Source organism: Clytia hemisphaerica, unplaced genomic scaffold, assembly GCF_902728285.1.
Source record: "Clytia hemisphaerica strain Z4C2 unplaced genomic scaffold, Clytia hemisphaerica genome assembly, whole genome shotgun sequence".
NCBI lineage: Eukaryota > Metazoa > Cnidaria > Hydrozoa > Leptothecata > Clytiidae > Clytia > Clytia hemisphaerica.
In genome coordinates this window covers 180,724-203,033 of record NW_027103897.1, presented here as the reverse complement: position 1 = coordinate 203,033, position 22,310 = coordinate 180,724, and the positions used below count along the sequence as shown (strand labels likewise).

Genomic DNA, 22,310 nt, shown 5'->3' with positions numbered 1-22,310 from the left:
TATTTTTTTGTGAATTTTGCAAATATTTGCGAAATCTAAAACGCTCGAAATAATTTTTTGGAATTTCATGTGCAACAAAGTTTGTTTTCAATGATCTAAGAAACTCATAAAACGCACTAAAACAATACAAATATACACACATCTATTGATAAAACGATTTGAACAAGCTAAACGTACACTCTTTTGTTTAATTGGCATGACTGTTTCCAGCGTTTAGTCGGTCTAGCATGCAGTTTTTATTACTACAAAGTAAATAAACTAAACCATTTGTTTAAGAATTTTAGTTTACTGTTCGCTCAATTAGTTCTGCTCGTTGAATCGTTTTTACTGACCGCAAGTGACATCAGAAGTGTTTCTCTCACAAAATCTGAGATAACAATAAGTCGCTTCCGAATAGCCAATCAGATTAGCGGCTTTCTGATTTTTTTTCTAAAATAACGTGTTTTGATTGGCTGATCGCATTTCGTAAAGAGTGTTCTTTTTTATCACGTTAGCAGCGCTATACATAACATATCAACAAAAAAGTCGACCACGTTGGTTTGTAGTGAGAGACTTTCATCAGAATAAACTAGACACATGAAAACAAACCAGTGCAAGATTTTTGAAAACAAAATGGATATTGAAATACAAGTTGCTGTTCAGTTTTTGGTATCATTTCTCGACGAGAAAATTAGCTCCGAAGAAGTTGAGAGCTTTAGGAAAGAACTCAGAAGTTTGCTTTCTAAAAAGTTTGAAGGTCATTGGTATCCAGAGAAGCCTGCAAAAGGCAGTGCCTACAGATGCCTTTCCATCGAAGAAAACATTGATACAGTTATTGTAAAAGCTGCTGAAAAAGTCAAAATTGATATTGAAATGATCACAAGCAACCTTCCCAAGAAACTTGATTTATGGATTGACCCAAGTGAAGTCTCCTATCGTATTGGTAAGAATTCTTAATTCTAGAAGTTGAAGGCAATTCTTTGCTATTATGCATGGTTTGAACGGAACATAATTTGTCCTCAGTTTTGTTTTTTTTGCTTTGAAAGATGATAGAAATTAGTTTTTCAGATTTTTTCTTTATCCATGTGGTTCAGTGATAATTAAAATGGATTTCAAACTCATTAAGGGAAATTAATTAATGATTTTCTTTACCCTTTAATTTTACTATCCAACTTTCTAACACGTGGTGATACTATGGTCTCAGTTTTAGGCCTTAGACTTTTTTCTTCATGCCAGAACTGTTGAGAAAAAAATCTTAGATTCACTACTTCCTATTGCTGTGTTATTGTAATAATAAACACATCTAGTATTATCTTTATTATATCATGTACACTGTAAAATGAGTGTCAAGGTCAAAATCCATTGTTGTTGACATATACGCAAACATTCTGATTGTCAATTTATGAGATGTTTCTTTGTCTATTGACTTTTCCCTGCTGTTAAAAACTCATTGAATCTACTGAAGTGTTAATTTTCCTGCTCACCTTTTGACAGTCACAAATTAGCTTTGTAAACAAAAACAACTTTAAGTGTATGTTTTCATGTGGTGACTTTGTAATGATGTATGAAATGCCGCTTTTCAACCCCTGAGACTATTTTTCTCCTCTGCAAATGATGGCACAGGAAATGATGTCATTTCTTTTAGTCCACAGATTTATTGAACAAAAGTAACTTTGATCATGACACTATTTTCAGCTCAAAAAATTCTCTTTAATAAGTGTGTATCACTATAGTCGTTTGTGATAATGCAATGGTCTTTTTCATTACAAATTATTGATTATAAATTTCCAAAACACAAAAACTCTTGGGTGATTGTGTGAAATCAAGTGTGTATTACTTATAGGTAATGAATCTACAGATCCTGCACTAATGTACTTCCCAGTTTTTTCAAAGGTAACGAACAGATAGTGCAGCTGGGAGAGCAATCACCCGGCAAGCGAGAGGTTGTGGGTTCAATTCCCACTCGATTCGTTACCTTTGAGAAAACTGGGAAGTACATTAGTGCAGGATCCGTTGATTCATTACCTATAAGTATTACGCACTTGATTTCACACAGTGACTGTTGATGGACTAGTTGTCTGAAATCAGGGCTCTGTTGGGCTAATGCCTCTCCCTAATGTACATAGCTTAACAGTTTTCTCAAAGTTAGCGGGTTGAACACTAGCTGTGTCTCAGTTCTTGGCAATTCCATTGATTCGTAGAATTCAGGTACCGGATGGTGAACATTGAGCACGTCGCTCCCCTCATCTACTTCGAGCTAGTGTAATAGCAACAAACCGATAGAGCAGTTGGGAGAGCGATCGCCCGGCGAGCGAGAGGTTGTGGGTTCAATTCCCATTAGTGCATTAGTGCATGATCCGTTGATTCATTATCTTGGGTGATTGTATACACAAAATGGATCCCCTATATCAAAACATATCAAATGGGATGTGTGCAGCCTAGCATTTCCCTTCTAACATGCAATTCCTCAAGGCTTGAAATAACGGTTGGACTTCAGACATTGTATTTTGGCAGAATCCCGGACATCATAAAAACAAAACATAAAAAATAAGGCTTAAATCACTGTCACTGTGTGATTTTAAAATACCGTTTTTCCATCTCTTACGTCCCGTAATACTGTACTAAAAAAGAGCTGAACCTGTCACACCATAAAAGTACAAACACTGCTCTAAATTAGAGTAAATTGCTCTTAGTGATGAACCCATATTATTTTCTATTCAGACACCCATAGTGTCCTCCCCCCCCCCTTTTATAAAGGAGATTCTGATTTTGCTACATTATTTGAGGTGTGTGGGAAAAAGAATTTAACATTTGATGGGGGGGGATAAAGAGGAGGAAAACCATAAATTTTGGAAATTTTTATTGGGGAACTTCACTGATCTCAAGCCAATCTTTTAGAAGACCTGTTTATGCAATAAAATCAGCAAACCTTACTTGAACCAAACCAATTTTTCAATAAAACTTTATTTTTCAAGCAATTTCAAAGCAAAAAAGAGGGGGTCCGAAAAAAATTTAAATATATTGAGGGATAAAAAAGAGGGGGAATCGAGAAAATTTTGGATTTTAGTAGGGGTAACCAACCCAGGAGGACACTACGAATACCAATTTGATTGATTACCATGGTCAGGGATTTTGGAATACATTCATTTGCCTGACAATTTTTTTCAAAAAAAACCACTTTTGTTCTAATTTCTTTTATTTTCCTTGAAGGACTTCAGGAAAAACTCATGATTATAAATCAAATGTGAGGATAATATTTAACTAGCATTAAATTTTGAAATCTAGGGAAAATCGCAAACCCACTCAAAGGTATTTACAAAATTTTGAATTTTTAAAATATTTCCCAATTTGCCAACAACATGCCTGGCTAAAAACAAATTCAGGTGGGTTAAAAAAATGCTCGGTTGAAAAGCTATCTCTTGTAATAGATGTTTTGGCAAACGCGACAGTCTTTTGAATAACTAATTACTCCACATACACATTACTTTCCCTCAGCCAATAAAAACATGATAAATTATCTTGTCTCTAGGTAACTGCTATGGAGTACTCTCAGGTACCTAATAGCCGGGGGGTTTGGAATAAGCGGGGGGCTGGACTAAATATGTCCTGGGTGGAAAACTTTTGAAAAGGAGGCTAATACAGCAGAATTCAAAAAAAATTCCCAAAAATCAATAAGCGCGGGGTTGAATAAGAACGTCCTGGGTGGAAAATTAATTTGCGGGCCCCCGGCTATTAGGTACCCAACAGTAATTAGTTATTCAAAATACCATCATGTCTGCCAAAACAACTATCAAATCTGCCTGCAAGTATGAATTTGCAAAATTTGGCAATATTTAACACGTATGTTTAGGGACAGAACTGACTCTAGAATGTATAGGAAATTTTTGAATAATTCTAATATTTGTCTCATTCATTCAGACTTGATGACTTTCAAAATACGTTTGCGTTTTAGGTGCTCATGGATTGGTGATAGTCATTTACAAAGAAGGTGACGATTTTGTAAATTCAACATCGGAATATCTTGCAAAAGTGTTGAGTCAGCTACCAACTGTAACTGAGAAACCCAAGAAAGATGCTGGTTCATCTCATGGGAACCAAGACAAATCCAAAAATAAGCATTCAATCCCGCAGCAATTGGCAAATAGTATAAACATGTCGGTCAACCAGCGACGGATGAACAACCATCTGTCACCATCTGCTAATGCCTTTGTATCACGTAAAAATGGAAACATGAATCTACCAGGTTTCCATCACAGGCAGTCAAATCCAAACCAAAATCTTAATAATCAACTGGCAACCTTAGAATACCTGAAGAAATTACAGAATTGGCCTCTTCTTGCAGCTGCTGCTACTGGTGTTAATTACGATCCACTTACGACACAACTCCTTCAAAATTATTTGGTAGTTCAAGAGCTCCAACGTTTTGAAACACAACGCTTGGCATTGCAATCTCATCTCATGAAAATTCAAAATCTTCAAAGATGGTCACGTAAACCACACAATCGTCAAAACCATTCACAAAATTCTGGTAACAGCGGTAATGGTGGGCGTAAAGGTCTTCAATGCACTGTGTGAGTGGTTGTGGAAGTTTTTGTACATTGGTTCTTTGCGGTAGGTTTTTAAAATTGTTACTGGTTTGGTTTTGAAGTTTTATCTCACTTTTTACTGGCTATGTTCTACGTTACTACATGACAATGCATTGAGAATGCGGTGAAAATTTGTGTGTTAGGTTTCTGAGTAGTATATTTATGATATTCCGTTTTTAAAAGAAAAAAGAATTTTTAAATTTTAATTTTATTTAATGATAAAAAACATTCCCATACATGAAGCAGTTCATTATCTATACATTATGGATTATCAAAAATTGATAAAAAAGAAAGTACTATTTTTTGACCGCCAAGCTTATTTTGTTGTGTCGGTCGTGCTAATTTTTATAATCATATCATTTAAAATTGTTTGATTTGTCTTGGTTCATATTCGATGCTTTTACACAAATTAAATAAACTCTGTGCCCTGAATGCTGTGAATTTCTGGTATCTTTCGATCAAAACTTTCTCGGTTAAATTTTTTTGAATTATTGCATGATCAATTAAAGCTACTATGTATTTGTTAAAGATCTCAATTCTCCAATAAAGTTTTAACATTTGTGTAAAGCATCAATGTTGTGTTTTAAACAACAACGGTTTTGTCGTTTATTGGCAGTTTTTCCTTCTTTTTATTTAAGATTATATTATTTAGTACTTGGAATAACGTTGCTAATTATTTTACAATTTTTTTAAGTTCCATTTTTGCTCTTCTTTGTCCTCATTTAAAAACTATACATTCATTTTTATGACCAATTATCATTTTTAATTTTTTTGTTTCCATTTTTAATTTTTCAGTGTATCCCCAAGTTTGATTAATATATTTTTGATTACTGTACTATTTTTTGTTGTTAAAAAGAAATTTGAAGTTTCCTTTTGTCATGTCATTTATTCATGGCCACTTTTACTATGAAAGCTCCCTCTCGATTCACTAAGGTAATTTATACGAATTTTATTTCTTCTTGATATTCAGGGAAGTTTTTGTTTTAATTCTTAATTATACTTTGGTCATTCTTTTAAATTTCATGAAGGGAGTCTAACGTGGCATTTAATCATTTTTTATTTCTTTTGATTTTATTTTTGCATTATCATTTCATCAAAGATTTAAACTGTTTTTGTATATATATTTGACCTTAAAAAACTTAGAAACTTTGTATCATAGACCCTATAGTAAAGAAAAATATTTTATCCTATTTTTCCCTTTATTGACCGAATTATATTCCTATAAATTTCTTTTTGTTTTAATTTTTGCCAAATTTATTGATGCAGTATTATTGTGAATTATAATGATTATTGTAATATTGAGATTTTGAAGTATCTAATTAAAATGTGGTAGGACAGGATTTCCCTTAGATTAAACATGATTTTCTTCATAATTGTTATAGCTTTCATTACACTCCCGATTTAAAGAAAAAAGCTTTTGTTCCCGTCTAAAATCCCTCTTCTTCCAGCTTCTGTAGACATTTTTATACTACACGAACTGGGATTTTACTACCCCAAAAAAGCTTAAAAGGTGTATTTTTGGATAGGTATATAGTTTGAAATTCCCTGGAAAGATTTTATATAAGTTTCTTCTTTGGAGATGAAGTTTTGAACGTAGAATTTTTTTTCTTTCACTGTCTACTCAGCTTTCTCAGGTGTTTGCATATCTCTGATTCAATATGAAAGAATCGACAAACAAATCAGAAAGGAAGAAAAGATTTCTTTCGAGTATGTTTTCTTCCTTCTTCGTTTTTCACACAAGTTTTTTTCTTCTTTACATAGCAAATATAATGAAAAGGGACGTAGGATGCAACTATTTGTCAACTTCTTGCAAATTTTTTATCATTATTATTTTTATTTGAAATTTATTTGTTTTTGTGTTCCTTTTTAGAAGTATTTACTAGAAAAGTCCTCTTTATTTTATAAGCTCTACTTTTTAAAGAGTGGGTTATTTATCATCTTTCTTTCAAATATCTTTATTCAATTATTTGTTCCCAAGTTTTTTTAGAAATTTTTGCTGGCCTAGAATTTTTCCTAAAACGTTTTTTGAAACATTTTATGCTTCCTTTGTATCCCAATTTCAATATCAATTCACAAAGATTTATCTAGTTTTTAACAAGCGACGAACGTTCCTTTAGCTCCTGCTCCTGCTCCTTACCCATTTTATATTATTATGGTACTCAATTTTGAGATAACTTTGATCTTTCCAATCTGCTGTATATCCACAACAATTTTCGTGTATTGAATACTACAGTATCTTTGATTTGGTGAAAACCTTTTTAATTTTTTTCGAATCGTTAAAATTATTTTTTATTGTTTATTGCAGCATATTTACTATATCCTGATTTTTATTTAAGTTATGGTTTAGAGATAATAAAGTATTCTTGAATTGCTATTAAAAAATTTAAAGCTTCTGTTATTGTTTCCCCCCAGTAACGACAAAAGACTTCAAATTTCATACTCTGGGCCTCTGGGTGTTAACGCTACGGGACCTTTATAGTAGCTTCCAAAATTTCCATTTTTAGAGAAAATCCTTGAAACGTATACAGTATGTGGCCCCCGAAATGTCAATCCAAATTGAATAGTGAATTCAGAAAAAATGGAACGTTTTTTTCTTGTGAATTGAGCTTCAACATGTCTAGTTTCTTTCCCAAAAGATAATTTTTTTATGATAAAGGTTTTTGTTTGATTTTTTTTTCAGTCATAGTTGAGTCACATTTTTCTAATGGCGCCCAAAACGGAGGTTTTAGTTTTTTCGAAATATCTTAATCAAAAAGCATAGCACCCACATCAAATTACTATCAATAGGTATGAAGGCAATGCTTTACAAATCTCCAAATTTACTTTTCTCTTTGTCTTCATACAAATGGTTGTCAAAACGGAGGTTAGTGGCCGCCTAAACGTCGATTCAATTAAATTGAAATTGTTAAAAACCCATCACTTTAAACATGTCTCAAATTAATGACACGATAAAATAATTAGTTTTTGATAATTTTGCAAAAAAGAATTCATACCGAAACAATAAATGTTTCAGGCCAGGCTGAATACTAAGTCCTGTGCAAAATACTAGCAGTCTCTTATCTTAATTTTATCGTAAAATATTTCGAATTTTCTGAAAAACTTTGAATTACTGAGTTGGTATGTTGGCATACATGTTGTTTTTTTTATAAGCAAGTGCCCCTTGGTCAGTAGTGAAATTTCAGAAATTTTGTTTAAAAAATTTCAGATTTTGGGAGCAGTGGAATGTAGGAAACGGTGGAAAGTCTTTTTCTTTACTTGAACTCTACCAAACCTTTTTAAACAGATAAAAATGAGAACTGGAAAAATATTTCAGGCTGACATATATGCTTATGTTATGTTTAGGAAATCTGCAAATCTGAGCCTTCATATGCTTATAAGCGTTATGCTTATAAAAAAAACATGTATGTTTATACTTTCCAGAGTTACCCAGTTTTTAGGGATTAATTTCCATTCTTGTTTGACTTTTGACGGTTTTAGTCTAAAAAAAGGGATTTTCAAGACTAATTTTTGAAAATAAAAGAAAAGGAAGAAAATTAGCCATGTTAAAAATGACATTTTGGTATTTTTCTTTTTTCGGATTTAAGAGAAATGTTTTAGGATTGATGTGTTAGGATTGATGTGCTAGGATTCCAAGGTTTTAAAGTACAAACATGGCTCATTAAGGCAAAACCTCCATTTAAGGGGCCACATCCCCTGTAATTGGAAAGTCTGCAACAACAAAAATGGCAGTACGGTCAGTCGTTTTTCAAACATTCTAAAGTTGAAGCAAATAATTATGTCTCGTTGGAAAGATATTTTTGAGTAGTTTGATGTAAGCTTTTTGCAAAATTTCTACTAGACTGAACACTTTCACTATTAACTTTGCAAATTTGAACCCCGCTGATTTCTATATTTTGGAGGAGGGTCGAAGCCTTTGGGCGGGTAGACCCCCTCCCCCCAAACGATTTTTTTGATAAATTTTGAAATATTGATCCAATAGACCTTTTCATAAATTACGTCACGAACATCACTTAATCCAAACAATTTCCATGGTGATCATATCCCTGAGACATTAAATGATTTTTTATGATTAGAAAGTAGTTGTAATAAAATCCGCTGGGAGTTAATAGTCATGGCAATAATTTCAAAACGAGGCAAGTGATGTTCGTGACGTAATTTATGAAAAGGTTTATTGACTTCATAGAGGTATAAAGAAAGACAGGAGATGAATTTTTCGGTAATTGGTCGTTAAAGTCTTTTGATTTCTTTTATGTAATAAATCAAAAGAAATTCTAGGCTCGCCCGATGAAATACAACTTTTTAGTAGAACTTTAGTAAAATCTTGTCATTTGATGAAGGATTGCAAAGTTTACAGGCCCTTTTTTAATCCAAATATTTTCTTACACTGATGTCAGAAACAATGAATCTCGTCTCATCTTATTTCCAACACTTGTTAGCCAATAAGATTTCACCTATCAACAAAAGAGCTCGTTAAAAATGCACGATATATGAGATTATGAGCATGTATACCTCGTAATTTTTTTAATCGTAGGGCGAGCATGGTTACAATAGCATACTTCTCCTGTTTCTATACCTCCATGTTGACTTGAACTTTAGCAATTGTGCACCAAAATGAAATCAGAAGCAGCCGGCGAAGAGATTTTTTAGAAATATGCGTTCTTATCTTCTAGGAGACCAAATGTTATGACCCGGTTATGACCTTTCAATTTTTTATGCAAATGATGTGTTCTGATTTCTAGGAAACCTTTATTAACCTCTATTTGTCTCCCTAAACTTATCACTGCTTTATGGTTTGATGTGTTCTAAAATCTAGAAAAACAGTTTTATTTGTTTTTCTCTACGAAAGATGTGTTCTGAAGCTTTCTAGGGTTACCTAGGTAACAAGAACACGTTAGATGACCTTGATTATACCCCTGTCTCGTCAGAACACATCATTATTTCTAGACATTTCTAGCCGATTAATTTTCGAAGATCTGATTAGAACAGATCAAAATTTCTAGCTGAAATATGCTCTCAGAACACATTGGAAAAAAAGGTCGCCTCGCTGGCTGCTTTCGTGAAATGGCATCTTTGGTGAAAATTCTGGCATCATCGATTACGTCATTGCTACCTGATGACGTCATTCTTTGAAAATACCGAAAATAGGACGCTCCCGCCCTTTAACTTTTTTTCACTTTATTTATCTTGCTCAAACTCTGTGAGACAACTCCACCTGACATGTATTTTTGGGGAATGGGATCATTTTTTGCCACCCTGTTGGTATCGTGTATTTTACAGACAGGCCAAATATTACCCTAAATTACCCTGGGGATAATGTTTCTGGTGATTGGAAAATGCTTTTGACTTGAATTTTGACAAGTGTTAGGTATTGATAATAAAAAGTTGCAGGTTAAAATTTCAGCAAAATTAAACAAGTGGTTATGCTGAAGTGAAAGTGAGTTTTTTTGGATATAGTACGGACCGGTTTGTAAAATACCAACTGCTCATGCAAATAAATTGAAATTTATCGTATTTCTATCACACTTGTGAAAATTTCAAGTAAAAGGTTCCAGTAGTCCCTGGAGTTCCGACAGGGGGTCAACGTGTATTTTACAGACCGGTTAGCAAAGTACCAACTACTCATAGGGACGAATTTTTATGATACTAGTCTCTTTTATTTGACAAATCAGCTTTCAGGAACAAATATAAGTAAAATAAAATCAAACGAGTCAATCAGCCAATACATGATTTTTAATCAAGTTTATATTCTGGTCTGTAAAATAGATAATATAAATGCTTCCCCTAGTGAAAAAACAGGAAGATGCTCGAAAGGTTAAGGGTTTTTCAAGGTTTTAAAGAAGCCCAATCACAAAATGCAGTAAATCCCGAATTATGCAACATACCTTATCGGCCCTTATTAGCGTTATTTAAAAGGGCTAAAATTTTGCAATTTTTACCTAAAAGCGGCGTTCATTTTTAACCATTTTTTCTCAATTTAAAGGATTTTAGGCAGGATGAAAACTATCAACTTTTTTACTCTATATCCAAAACTTCACGAAAATCAATGAATTTTCAACAGTTTAACTCTGAAAGATGACATTTTAATGTAAATTTTAGTTAATACTTACTGTTTTGAAGCCTGAAGTGAATAGCGATTTTAACAAGTTTTGGCATTATTTACGGCCCTAATTGGCGTAAGCCCAAAATTGGGCTGTTGCGGAATAAGGGCCGGTGTAAAAAGGGCCGATAAGGTAAGTGCGCAACACACTGGACTCAACTTCAGTTGCTTCAAATTATTTATAGGCCCAATTGTAGCAAAACAAAAACAACTAGTGCCCAGGCCCCAAAAATCAAAATTGTTGAAAAATGAAAGAAAAGACCACCAAATATTCACTCAAGGAACAAAATGTGCTAAATTTCAGCCAAACCCGACCATTTTCGAAGTCTCGAGGCTGCCCCAAAGTTTTAGCATCGTTTTAGCTAAAAACTTTTCCACAGGCCCCAAAAAATCAAAATTTCCAAAAAAAAGAAAAACATCCCAGATATTAAAAGCCTAGACAAAAATTTTTAAAATATCAAATATAAATTAGTTTCTAAGGGTTTTTCTAAGAGAATTCATAGGTTTAAGTTTTACGCTCGGAGCTAAGGGAAATATGACGGAGCTAAGGGAGATATGACGGAGCTAAGGGAAATATGACGGAGCTAAGGGAAATATGACGGAGCTAAGGGAGATATGACGGAGCTAAGGGAGATATGACAGAGCTCAAGGACCCAAAAACATCTTTATGCTTCGAAACCGGGAATAAGAATCAAAACAGTATCGAACAATCCGTTTATAACAAAATATTCTACTACTATTAAATCTTCGTTTCCAAAAAAGATAAAATTATCAAAAAAAAAAAAAAACAGAAAAACAACGTAATAACCAAGATATATGAATGACGAATTTACAAAACAAAAAATACTGATGATGAAAATCCTAAAAGGCTACTGTAAGAGAGGTCGATCCTCGCTTTAAAATTTCAGAAATCAAAATCTACTTTAGATTCATTTATTTCCTTCACTCTATGTATATATCGGAAAATAATTTGAATTCCCGAAATCAAATGGTCACGAAGAAAATTCACTTCGAATATTCGTGAAAATAAATTTGTGAATTTCTTCTGCAATCTCATCCTGGCTGATCGTGGCATTATTAGTTTCTTCGTACCTTAGCTTTCAAATTCATTAAAAAAACTAACTCATTAAAGGACACCCTATATATCCCTTTATGGACACGGAGGTGACATTGTCATTATAAATCATCACATGTCTAGAAAAGCTACCAAGTTTTTGAAAAAGTTAATGTAAATACGACAAAAAAGCGTTAAAAAGAACAAAAAATGCTGTTGTTGTTTTAAAAAATACAATAAATTAAACTACTTGTTTATAATCATGAAATATTTTGGACAATTTGAAAATATTTAGCAGTATTACCCATGGGGAGGAGTCCCCAAGAAATGCATCATGGTTTGGAGTTTTAAAACTACGGCACTTCCAAGAAAACTCCGATCAAAAATGGCAGATATGGCAGATAATTTTGGATGGCAATAGAAGGATAGTAATTAAGAAATATTTTCGAAATATCAGTTGATTCATAAATTTCATTACCCACTACTGAATTTAAAATAATTTGGATCACTCTATTCAACTACAAACTAAAAAAAACAGTAAAGTTAAATTCATCAACAAAACCGTGCGATTTCCTAGAATTTTTGCGACAATTCAAATTCAAAAATATGAAAAAGGCAAATCCAGTAATTCTACAAAAAATTAAAGCTAGCGGAATCTCCTACTTTAAAACCTTCCTTGCTCCCAAATCAATGATGTTATTTAAAATTTATGAAAAAACTATAACTTTAATTTATTTGGAGAAAAGGGTTATAATTGTAATTTTCAGCAATGAATGCCTATCAACAAAGGTCACTTAATTCACAATAGTTTCCTTTTCTGATTGATATTGATAAAAAACACTTTGTAATTTAGAATGATTGAAAAAATAGACTTCAGCCAAAGTTAATGACAGAAAAATATTAGTCGTTTATTGGGTATACAGAATGCTCAAAAAAAAGAAGGTAAGTTCAACGAGTGGATTTCGGTTTCATTGATTTTTGACGATGTAAGCATATCCCAATCTTTAGTCTATTTCACTTTGCATTCTGTTTGTCATTATAAAAAATATCATAACAAAATTTCACAAAGAATATGATATACTTATTCAGGAGAAGATGTGTGAATCTCTTTGTGTTATACAATGATCTGATATTTTGTATAAAAGAATGTCAAGAAAGATAATACCCTAATTGTTAATTTCGCATCTCGTTCAATCAGTATTCGGGAACACTATATTCAGTTTTCACAGGTTGCGAAGGTGGTACCCCAAACGGTTGCTCGGGTACACCAAATGGCTGTGACTGATACGACTGTTGGGCGGACTCATCTTCGCCAGGGTGTGGGAATGAGGCATAGGGTGACTTATTGTATCCACCCTGGTTGGCAGTGTTGTAATCACCGCCCGATGCAGGTTGTTGATGTGTGCGTTCGAATCCATCGCCTTGGCGGTAACGTTGGTATGCCATGAGTGATAGTGCAATCTGAGAAAAATAGAAAATAACAAGCTAGATGCTGAATGGACCTACCAAATGATGAAGGTTAGATAGCAATGCGAGGAGAAAAATGAAAAAATCAGCCAGAAAATTTTATCGTTTAGCGAAAATGCATGACGCAATAAATTCATCATTGCGAGGAGAGGGAAGGGTTGTGGGGAAAAAATAAATAGAAAGTTCTGGTCGCAAAAATCAGTTTTATTGACAATACACCTTTCCCGTAATTCGTAAAACTAATGCGCGCGCATTATTTTGATGCTCTCTACCGTTTGGTCTCTGGAGTTAAAAAAACCCGTTTTTGTCTACGTTCCCTTAGGGAAAGTTGGTTTTTTGAGCTTTTCTTAAGTTCTGTCGAACAAAATTCCCTCAAATTTTAGTATGTTCAATCTATTCATGATATTATACCACCCTGAAAATATTTTGCCACAAAAAGATCGCTGTCAAAAGTTAGATGCTGAAATCCCACTTTCCCTAACCCCTCGCAGGCAAAAACGCGTTTTTTACCTCCCAAACAATTTTACACACAACGGTGGAGCGCACATTTTCCCAGGCCATTTCTGAGAACTTTGAATTACGGGAAAGGTGTATTGAATCATGCTTGATGGTGAGTATTGCTATCAATAATGTTTTTGTGTGAAAAACATAGAAATATAAGGAAAAAGTCCAATGAAAATCTGTAAAAACTGCGATTTCCGGCATTTTCAAACGGAAAAAAAAATTCTCAAAAATCGAACTCGGCCATGTTTTGAACATTGCGGAAACGCATCTTTCTAAAATAAATCAGAAAAAACTAAAGATGAAAATTCGAGAAAATGTCAAAAAACTGGATTTTCCGGCATATTTCCGGCATTTTCGGCCGGAAAAAAAACTTTTTACGAAAATCGGTCGTTTGTTTCTTATAAAAAAACGTTTAGAAACCAAAATTTCATGCTCTTGAAATATTCTTTTATATTCAAGACTTCGTGAGCATAAAAAGACATCTATCTCATCAAAAAATTGAGTAATTTGGCTAAGCATGGCTCCGACTGGGGTTCTAGGTCCCCCCGCCAAATTTAGGTCCCCCCTGAGAACAAGGTCCCCCCAGCCTGATAAAATTTTAGGTCCCAGTATAGGGGAAAAATTTTATGGCATTCACAAAGCTCTTTTTACATGTGTGTGCACTTTTAGAGAATGCAATAGAATGTCTTCATTTTTTGCATTTTAACCCTTTTAGTGCCACGGTCATTTTTTTGCTAAGTTTTTTAAAGAAAATAGCTAGTTCAAACTTTAAAGGCTTATATCTCCAGATCTAGAAGGAGTTAGAAGCTCGTTTATAGACCGTTGGATAGCTTAGATTCTCTTTCTTTTAGGCGCCTGCCAAGTGGTAAAACTTCAAACTAATTGGCTGGAGGACAGAATCAAGTTTCTCAGGGCCAAATTTGGCTTCGCCCTCCTACATAACATAGCCCATGGCTGATATATACGACATTGACACTTAAAGGGTTCACAAAACATAAAGGTTTAGAGAAACTAAAAACCAACAGTAAAGAAAAATATTTAGGAAGTGTTATTTAGCCCCCAGAATTACATAAACTAATGCAGGTCCCCCCCCAAGATAGAGCTCCCCCCGCCTGTCAGGAAAAACAAGCAGCTCCCACCTCTTATATAGCAAATTTTAGGTGTAGCTCCCGGGGGGGGGGGGGTGCGAGCCATGCTAAGAACATTGATGTATGCTTATTAATAGTGATTCTTATAGATAAAGATGCGTTTTTTGAGCTGAAAAGTTTTTTTACAAAAATCTGCTTGACCCATCTTTTACCTACTTTCATGCAAAAAATCAGAAAAAAACAACGATCCAATATTTCACAATGTCCAAAAAACCCTTTTTTTAGCCGTTTTTTGGCCCAAATTTGCCCAAAAATTCGAAAATCGGGCTCAGTCACATTCGAGGGTTTATAGTTATGCATCTTTGTGCAAAAAATCATAAAGAATGAAAGAGCCAATCTCGAGAAAAGCTAATACCTAAGTAATTGATAATGTGCTTATAAAAAAATATCGAATTTGGCCAGTTTTTCTATAAAAACACGCCAAGCAACCAAAATTTCATGTCTAAACACACATATGCTTCAAAAATAAGCCCTCATGAGCAAAAAAAACATCTATCTCATTAAAAAAATTGAGTAATTTGACTAAGAACATTGATGTATGCTTATTAATAGTGATTCTTATAGATAAACATGCGTTTTTTAAGCCAAATAAATTTTTTTACAAAAATCTGCTTGACCCATCTTTTACCTACTTTCATGCAAAAAATCAGAAAAAAACAACGATCCAATATTTCACAATGTCCAAAAAACCCTTTTTTTAGCCGTTTTTTGGCCCAAATTTGCCCAAAAATTCGAAAATCGGGCTCAGTCACATTCGAGGGTTTATAGTTATGCATCTTTGTGCAAAAAATCATAAAGAATGAAAGAGCCAATCTCGAGAAAAGCTAATACCTAAGTAATTGATAATGTGCTTATAAAAAAATATCGAATTTGGCCAGTTTTTCTATAAAAACACGCCAAGCAACCAAAATTTCATGTCTAAACACACATATGCTTCAAAAATAAGCCCTCATGAGCAAAAAAAACATCTATCTCATAAAAAAATTGAGTAATTTGACTAAGAACATTGATGTATGCTTATTAATAGTGATTCTTATAGATAAACATGCGTTTTTTAAGCCAAATAAATTTTTTTACAAAAATCTGCTTGAGCCATCTTTTACCTATGATGGTACCCTACTTTCATGCAAAAAATCAGAAAAAATTAATGATCCAATTTTTCACAAAGTCCAAAAAACCCGTTTTTTAGCCGTTTTTTGGCCCAAATTTGCCCAAAAAAAATTTGTTTTCGAAAATCGGGCTCCGTCACATTTTGGCCACCACCGTTTTGCACCTTTGTACCAAAAATCAAATGATTCCTATGATTCAATCTCGAGAAAAGCTGGTAACGAACGGACGGACGGACGGACAGAGGTGAATTTATAGGACCTCCAACCCACCGGGGTAGGTCCAAAAATGTTTAAAACATTATTTTCGAATAGAATCTCACACACTGAATAAAGGAATTAGAAGAAACTACTCTTAGGTGCTGAATAAACGGGGGAGGGGGAGGATTGGGGAAATCTTTAGATTTTAATCATTTGGGGATAGGGCCAATTACCGAGAGTTGAAAATTGTACTTTTAAATACCCAAAATTAAAGCAATCATAGACTAAATATTAGTCTTTTAGAGCAAAATAAGAGACTCTTTTTTGACAATAACCTCAGTACAAGTGTTTAACTATTTGTGACTACAGTACAATTCCCTTCGAAAAAAAAACCTCAATCAATCCTCACCCATGTGAATATAGAGAAGAAGGAGAATGCAATGGCTGCTCTAGCATGGTTTGTCACATTTTGAGATTGCATTGGACTTTTACGCCACTGGTCAGCCAAGAAACAAAAGCCAACGAACCAAAGAAATGTCCAGAAAGCTGAAAATCCAAGATCCGCAGTCACCAGGTGACGTCTGTTGACTGTGTTACTAATGCTGTCAAATTGTGCATCAACAGCAAGGAATAGTAGACACGCTAGGAATGCGATAACACCAATGGCGACACCATATTGACAGGCGTTTTTGTTTCTGTTGAACACACAATGCTTTGATGCATCATCATAACCACCAGCTGAGATACATCCAAAAACAACGATAGCGAAAAGCTAAAAGGGAGACAGGATAAGAATCAATTTTACACAATTTGTACAGGCAAGTTTTCGTAATAATAGGATGGCAAAAATGGCTTAGCAACCTAACGACTCTTCGCTACCATTGGGTAGGCAGCTATCGAATAAGGAACCTTTGAGTCACCTCCAACTGTAGTCGTAGACTTACTTATAAACCCCAAGAAACCCTCCAGGAGAAATAACTTCTCCAGGCTTCTGAAAAGTCACGTTTTTCTCTATCTGAAGAGTGATAAAGACAATTAAAGAAAAACATTGAAATATTAATTCATTTGTTTTACTCTCAGTTTCAAGTATAAAAATATATATTTAGGTCTATCTCAAAAGTATGTGGACACTTTACTTTTTCAACAATTTCTCAGAACCCTATGTTAAAAAGTTTGAAAGATATTCTCGAAGGGAATTATACAAAAGATGATATAGACACTTGAAAAATCAGAAAGTGGATTTGAAATCAGCGAGGTTCAAATATAAGTGTCATGCTATGATTTTTGAATTTTGATTCTTGATAGTATAAAACATTTTAATCTACCGTATTACTTCGAATAAACGCCCCTTTCTTTTAAACGCCCCCTCTAAAAGGGAAATTATTCAATAAACGCCCCCTCCAGGAGGGGCGTTTATTTGAAACAAGTGGCTTCAAGCATCAAGAAAGTGTTTAAATAAAATCAAAGATACATATTGGTTAATTAAAATTTGTAGCATCTTCACAACTAAAGTAATTTTGACACAATTTTATGTTTTTAAACAGGGATATTCGGGCTTAAAGATCAATAAAGACAAATTAGGGTATTGATTCCCTCCAAAGGTGATCTTGAATGGAAATTATTCAATAAACGCTCCCTTCTTTTAAACGCCCCCTCGAATAAACACACAAAAAATTTAATAAACGCCCGGGGCGTTTATTCAAAGTAATTACATCATATTCCTAACAGTGTATAATTTTTCAAAAAAGCAAAAATTGTTAAAAAATTTAAGTGTCAGCTTACTTTTGAGACAGACTTTAGATGCAGAACAAAATTCAACCAAAAAGGGTAAAATCACTTACAATACATAATAATCTGCAGATAGTCAATGGTCTTTTGATGAATTCAACAAAATCAAAATCTGAACCAGAATAGGAGGAGCCATAACTTTGCCCCTGCCCTTCCATTATTAAATTTATTTTCTTTTTTATTTCATAAAATGTAACACTAGAAAAGAAATACAATAGCTTATGTGAAAATTGGGTAGAGTTAAATTTAAAATTTTGAGAGCCTTTACATGGTATGTAAACTGTACAATTCAATATTCAAAATAGTGGGCATATCCCAAAGAGTAGGAGTTTTACACTTGGACCAAAGGAAGATATGATGTATCCAGTAACTGTTCATATAAAATTTACGGTAAACCTGGGTAAACGCATATTTGGACTTTGCTCTTAGGCTAAAGACCTGCAGAAGCAGGACAAAAATCTGTTTTTCAAAGTTTGCAAAAAATCGCCACATAGAAGATTTTTCAAATTCAGTATGTTATTAATAGAGCAGTGAATAATACAGCTTTTCTATTTTTCCTTTTTTTGCAAAAGTTCCAGAATTCAAAATAAAAAGATAATGATAATGGAATACTGTCCACTGATGATCTGCAGCATTTTCGTGAAGCTAGAATCACTTTGCATACTTTTTGCTTGAGAAAATGATTGACAGATTAAAGTTTTTCATCCGTGCAGTTTTTAGATCTGACAAGTTGATGTTTGTGAGTGTTACTCCCTTTTCTGTTGTTACTCCCAATCCCATTCTTACTCCCTTTCCCATTCCCGCTCTTACTTCTGTTCCCGTTTTTGCTCTCATTCATATTCTTGCTTCCGTTCCTATTCTTGCTTCCGTTCCTGTTCTTACTCCCTTTCCTGTTTTAACTCCCCCTATTCGACCATTCTTGCTGACTGTTCCCATTTTCACTGACTGTTCCCATTATCACTCCAGTTCTGATTCTCACTCCTGCTTTCATTCTCACTCCTATTCCCCCATTCTCACCCCCGTTCCCATTCTCGCTCCTGTTCTCATTCTCGCTTTTCCATTCTTGATCCCACTCCTATAGGCCCGTTTCATGTGACGTCACATGTTTACATCGGCTCGTTACGACCCGCAAAACGACCCGACTTTCAGAGGCAAAAAAGATAACAACATTAGCTGGAGGTACGCAGTTTATGTCAATTTTCTCCGGATCTAGAAGGAATTTTGAATAGAAATTTTAGTATGTTATCTAATAACTATATAGGATTTTTATACTAAAATTTCATTAAATTCTGATGAAGAGATTTTGAATAATAAAATCAAAACTGCCTTTTTCCAGCAAGCGCTTCGTGTTTTTTGCCTCTGAAAAACCGTAACTATTTTGGTGCATGCGCATACAAACGCGAAAAATAAAAACATTGAAACGGGTCTATTCTTGCTCACTCCCGCTCCCATTCTCCCTCACTCCTGTTCCCCCATTCTCACCCCATTCCCATTCTCACCCCCCGTTCTCATTCTGGCTTTTCCATTCATTCTGGCTTTTCCATTCATTCTCACTTTTCCATTCTTGCTCTCGACCAGACGGTGTCAATCGAACAACTTAGAACGAAAATCACAATCAAACCAATCCAACTTAATCGCTTGCTTGTACAAATATCAAATCAACCGAACAAGATCGAACCTGCCTAATCAAATGTAATTAATCGAAAGGATCAATCAATCGAACGTTATCGAATCAATCGAATGCAATCAAATGGCAAATCTTGGGTAATATTCGATTGATTCAACTACAGTTGACAATCGAACGGCAACTCATGGATAATATTCGATTGATTCAATTATTTCTGCATTCTCCTCACTCCCATCCATCCCCCCGCCCCATTCTTTTAAGACTTTGAGAGAAAAAAATCTTTTGTCTATCAGTGATTCTGACCTTCCTATCTAAACAGGAGGGTGTCGATATTAGAAGAGTAATGTATTTATTAGACCAATTTATGGTAGGAACTGGTAATTTATTGATTAGTACCGCCCTGTAACTGCTGTACCGCCTGGTAAGAAAATCCAGACACTTTATTTTGAAATTGAACCTTTTGCTATGAACAGGCTTCAATAATCACAAGAAATCATACCTGTCTAAACCAAATAAAACTATCCGTTCAATCAAAATTCTTTGTTCTTCGCAGGCTAGGTAAAAATTTAAAATCAGGAAAAGAGGACAATGCTGCTGCCTCCTTCCTGTTGAACCCGTTGAACCTTGTTGATCGAGCGAGCGGTGCGAGCGAGTTTCCATATCTCAGGTGGAGATCCCGTGGAGAGCTCAGGTACTTACCTATAGGCGTTTAAATTACTGACACAGAAACTAGTAATAATTATTGCACATTAATCATGTTTATAATCAAAATTTGATAATATTTAAATTAATTTTTTTTTTAAATTATATTGTTTTATAGAAATTCCATACCATTATTATACACTTTATTTAGATAGCAAATTTGATTCAATCTTTAGTCTGTATATTTACAAAAATCGAATGTTTTAAAAATATTACGGGACCGACAAAAATCAAAACAAATAGAAATCTCAGCGAGCAAGAAGAAAAATTATGAGGAAAATGAGGGAACAAAAGTAAAAAAGAATCTAGAATTCAGCATTTATGGTCATAACAGGTATATGTCTTATGGTAATGACAGATAGACTTGGCAGGGTAGTATACGGTAGTATGAAAATTGAACTAGTGTATTACTAGACGGTTCCCGATAAACAGATAAACAAACAAACAAACAAACAAACAAACCGTCGTCGCTTGCACATCAAAAGCCTTTACTATAATGTGGGTTAATTCCTGACATCGTTTTGGCTTAAAATGCCGCCGAATACAATAATAAAAATTATACTTCTAAACTTTCTACATTAGTCAAAATTTTGTGTCTGTAAGCCTTGATGATATGTCTTTTTAAGATAATGGAAGTTTGTGTTCAATGAAATGCCATAAGTGACCCTGTCAAAATTAAATTATCGAGGGTACTCGTCGTTGCAGACGCCCAAAGGTGTCTGAGTTGGTGAGAGGGTTGCTTCTAGGAAAGAAAAAGCCTTAGTTGTGAAGGAGAGGCTCACGCTTTGCGTTTGAGCACTGAAGGTTTTCCCGTTTGTGGGCTTCACATGCGGACAGCTTAAGACAGTTAGGAACATTTGGCGAGTTTCTGTACGCGACCGCGATCTAAAAAATCATAACAACACTCATTAAAAAATGACGTTCGTGTCTTTTCGCACTTTTTTTAGCCTAGACGATATAGCAAACATAGTAATTATAAGCACACTGTGCTTTTAATTGGCTGAAATTTTTTTTTGCGTCAGAAAAACTTTTTCAAACTTTCAGCAATGATTGACCAAAAACAGTTGCAATGAAAATTATCCAGCGCATTTTTTATCTTCTTATCTTCTTAACCTTCAATGAAGCACTCAAAGTTCCGTAAACCCAGATGACTTCGGCCACTTTTGACCATTTTTATTTTCGTTTGCAATAAATATGGATCGTACGAGTATGAAACTTCTTATACATCATCTTGAAGTCCCTCAAATTAATGTGTTAAAATTTCACAACCTAAAAGTATTTCCTTCGAAAGTAATGACCCGAAGAAGCCCAAAAAGTAGCAAAAGATGACTTCGGCCAGCCTCAAAATCAAATATATGAAAATATATCTGTTTGTTAGTAATTACGGCTCGTTAATTGTTCATGTATATTTTTACGATTACTAGGCAGTAAACCGGTTCGGTGGGATCGTGTTAAGTAACAACGTGCTTTTTAATTAATCGTTTTTCCGATTTCATTTTTAGGCCCTGTCCTCTTTGGAATCAGGATGGATCAAGAAACGAAGTTTATAAGAACAAACAAATTCTGCAAGCATTTGCTTTGCGTTTGTTGTTTTACCGAAGCTGTAACGATTACATGTCAAAAGGAAAAGCGAGCAACAGAAGAACATAATAATCTGCCCTACACACTTGTATCACAGAACCCGGTGGGACCTAACACGGGAAATAGCAGTAGTAAATTTCTGTTGCAAAATATCTTATAGCGTAAGAAGATTTAGGGTTTAATTAAGTCGGGGAAAAATTGTGACGGGGGATAAACTTTTGTTAACTTTTCATAATTTCCCCCCGAATCGTTCAAGTTTATCTCCTTTTGGAAGTTCCGAATTACTCAATGGATCTTTCTCTTTCCCCAATTGGAATTTTTATCTTCTCTCCATTGGGTGCAATTCACCAATAGCTGCGACATGACCTCTCCGATTTCACTAAACTGGAAATCAAACGCAAGTGTAAAATTTGATGATACTCTGTGGTTATTGTAAAGCCGCTCGTATATTTGGACATAAACGGATGATA

General features: G+C 34.3%; 2 protein-coding genes across 2 annotated transcripts; one reads left to right on the top strand and one right to left on the bottom strand.

Moving 5' to 3' along the window:
* Positions 1-481: 481 nt before the first annotated feature.
* On the top strand, positions 482-6,056 carry LOC136808740 (protein BTG3-like). The gene is made up of 2 exons (XM_067065281.1): positions 482-922; positions 3,932-6,056. The coding sequence occupies exons 1-2, from the start codon at positions 577-579 to the stop codon at positions 4,552-4,554; spliced, it is 969 nt and encodes a 322-aa protein (XP_066921382.1). The 5' UTR covers positions 482-576; the 3' UTR covers positions 4,555-6,056.
* Positions 6,057-12,819: 6,763 nt separating this feature from the next.
* LOC136808739 (synaptogyrin-2-like) lies at positions 12,820-18,163 on the bottom strand. The gene is made up of 3 exons (XM_067065280.1): positions 17,984-18,163; positions 16,552-16,914; positions 12,820-13,177 (listed from the first exon to the last, which is right to left on the bottom strand). Exons 1-3 carry the CDS (start codon positions 18,086-18,088, stop codon positions 12,911-12,913), a joined length of 735 nt encoding a protein of 244 aa, XP_066921381.1. The 5' UTR covers positions 18,089-18,163; the 3' UTR covers positions 12,820-12,910.
* Between the last annotated feature and the right edge of the window lie 4,147 nt (positions 18,164-22,310).

Excerpts from the sequence above, each read along its gene's own strand:
- LOC136808740 (XM_067065281.1), top strand. The coding sequence starts at position 577 with ATGAAAACAAACCAGTGCAAGATTTTTGAAAACAAAATGGATATTGAA. Across the intron at positions 923-3,931 it reads TGAAGTCTCCTATCGTATTG|GTGCTCATGGATTGGTGATA; the intron begins GTAAGAATTCTT and ends TTTGCGTTTTAG.
- LOC136808739 (XM_067065280.1), bottom strand. The coding sequence starts at position 18,088 with ATGGAAGGGCAGGGGCAAAGTTATGGCTCCTCCTATTCTGGTTCAGAT. Across the intron at positions 16,915-17,983 it reads TCTGCAGATTATTATGTATT|CTTTTCGCTATCGTTGTTTT; the intron begins GTAAGTGATTTT and ends TCTCCCTTTTAG. Across the intron at positions 13,178-16,551 it reads TCTTCTCTATATTCACATGG|ATTGCACTATCACTCATGGC; the intron begins GTGAGGATTGAT and ends TATTTTTCTCAG.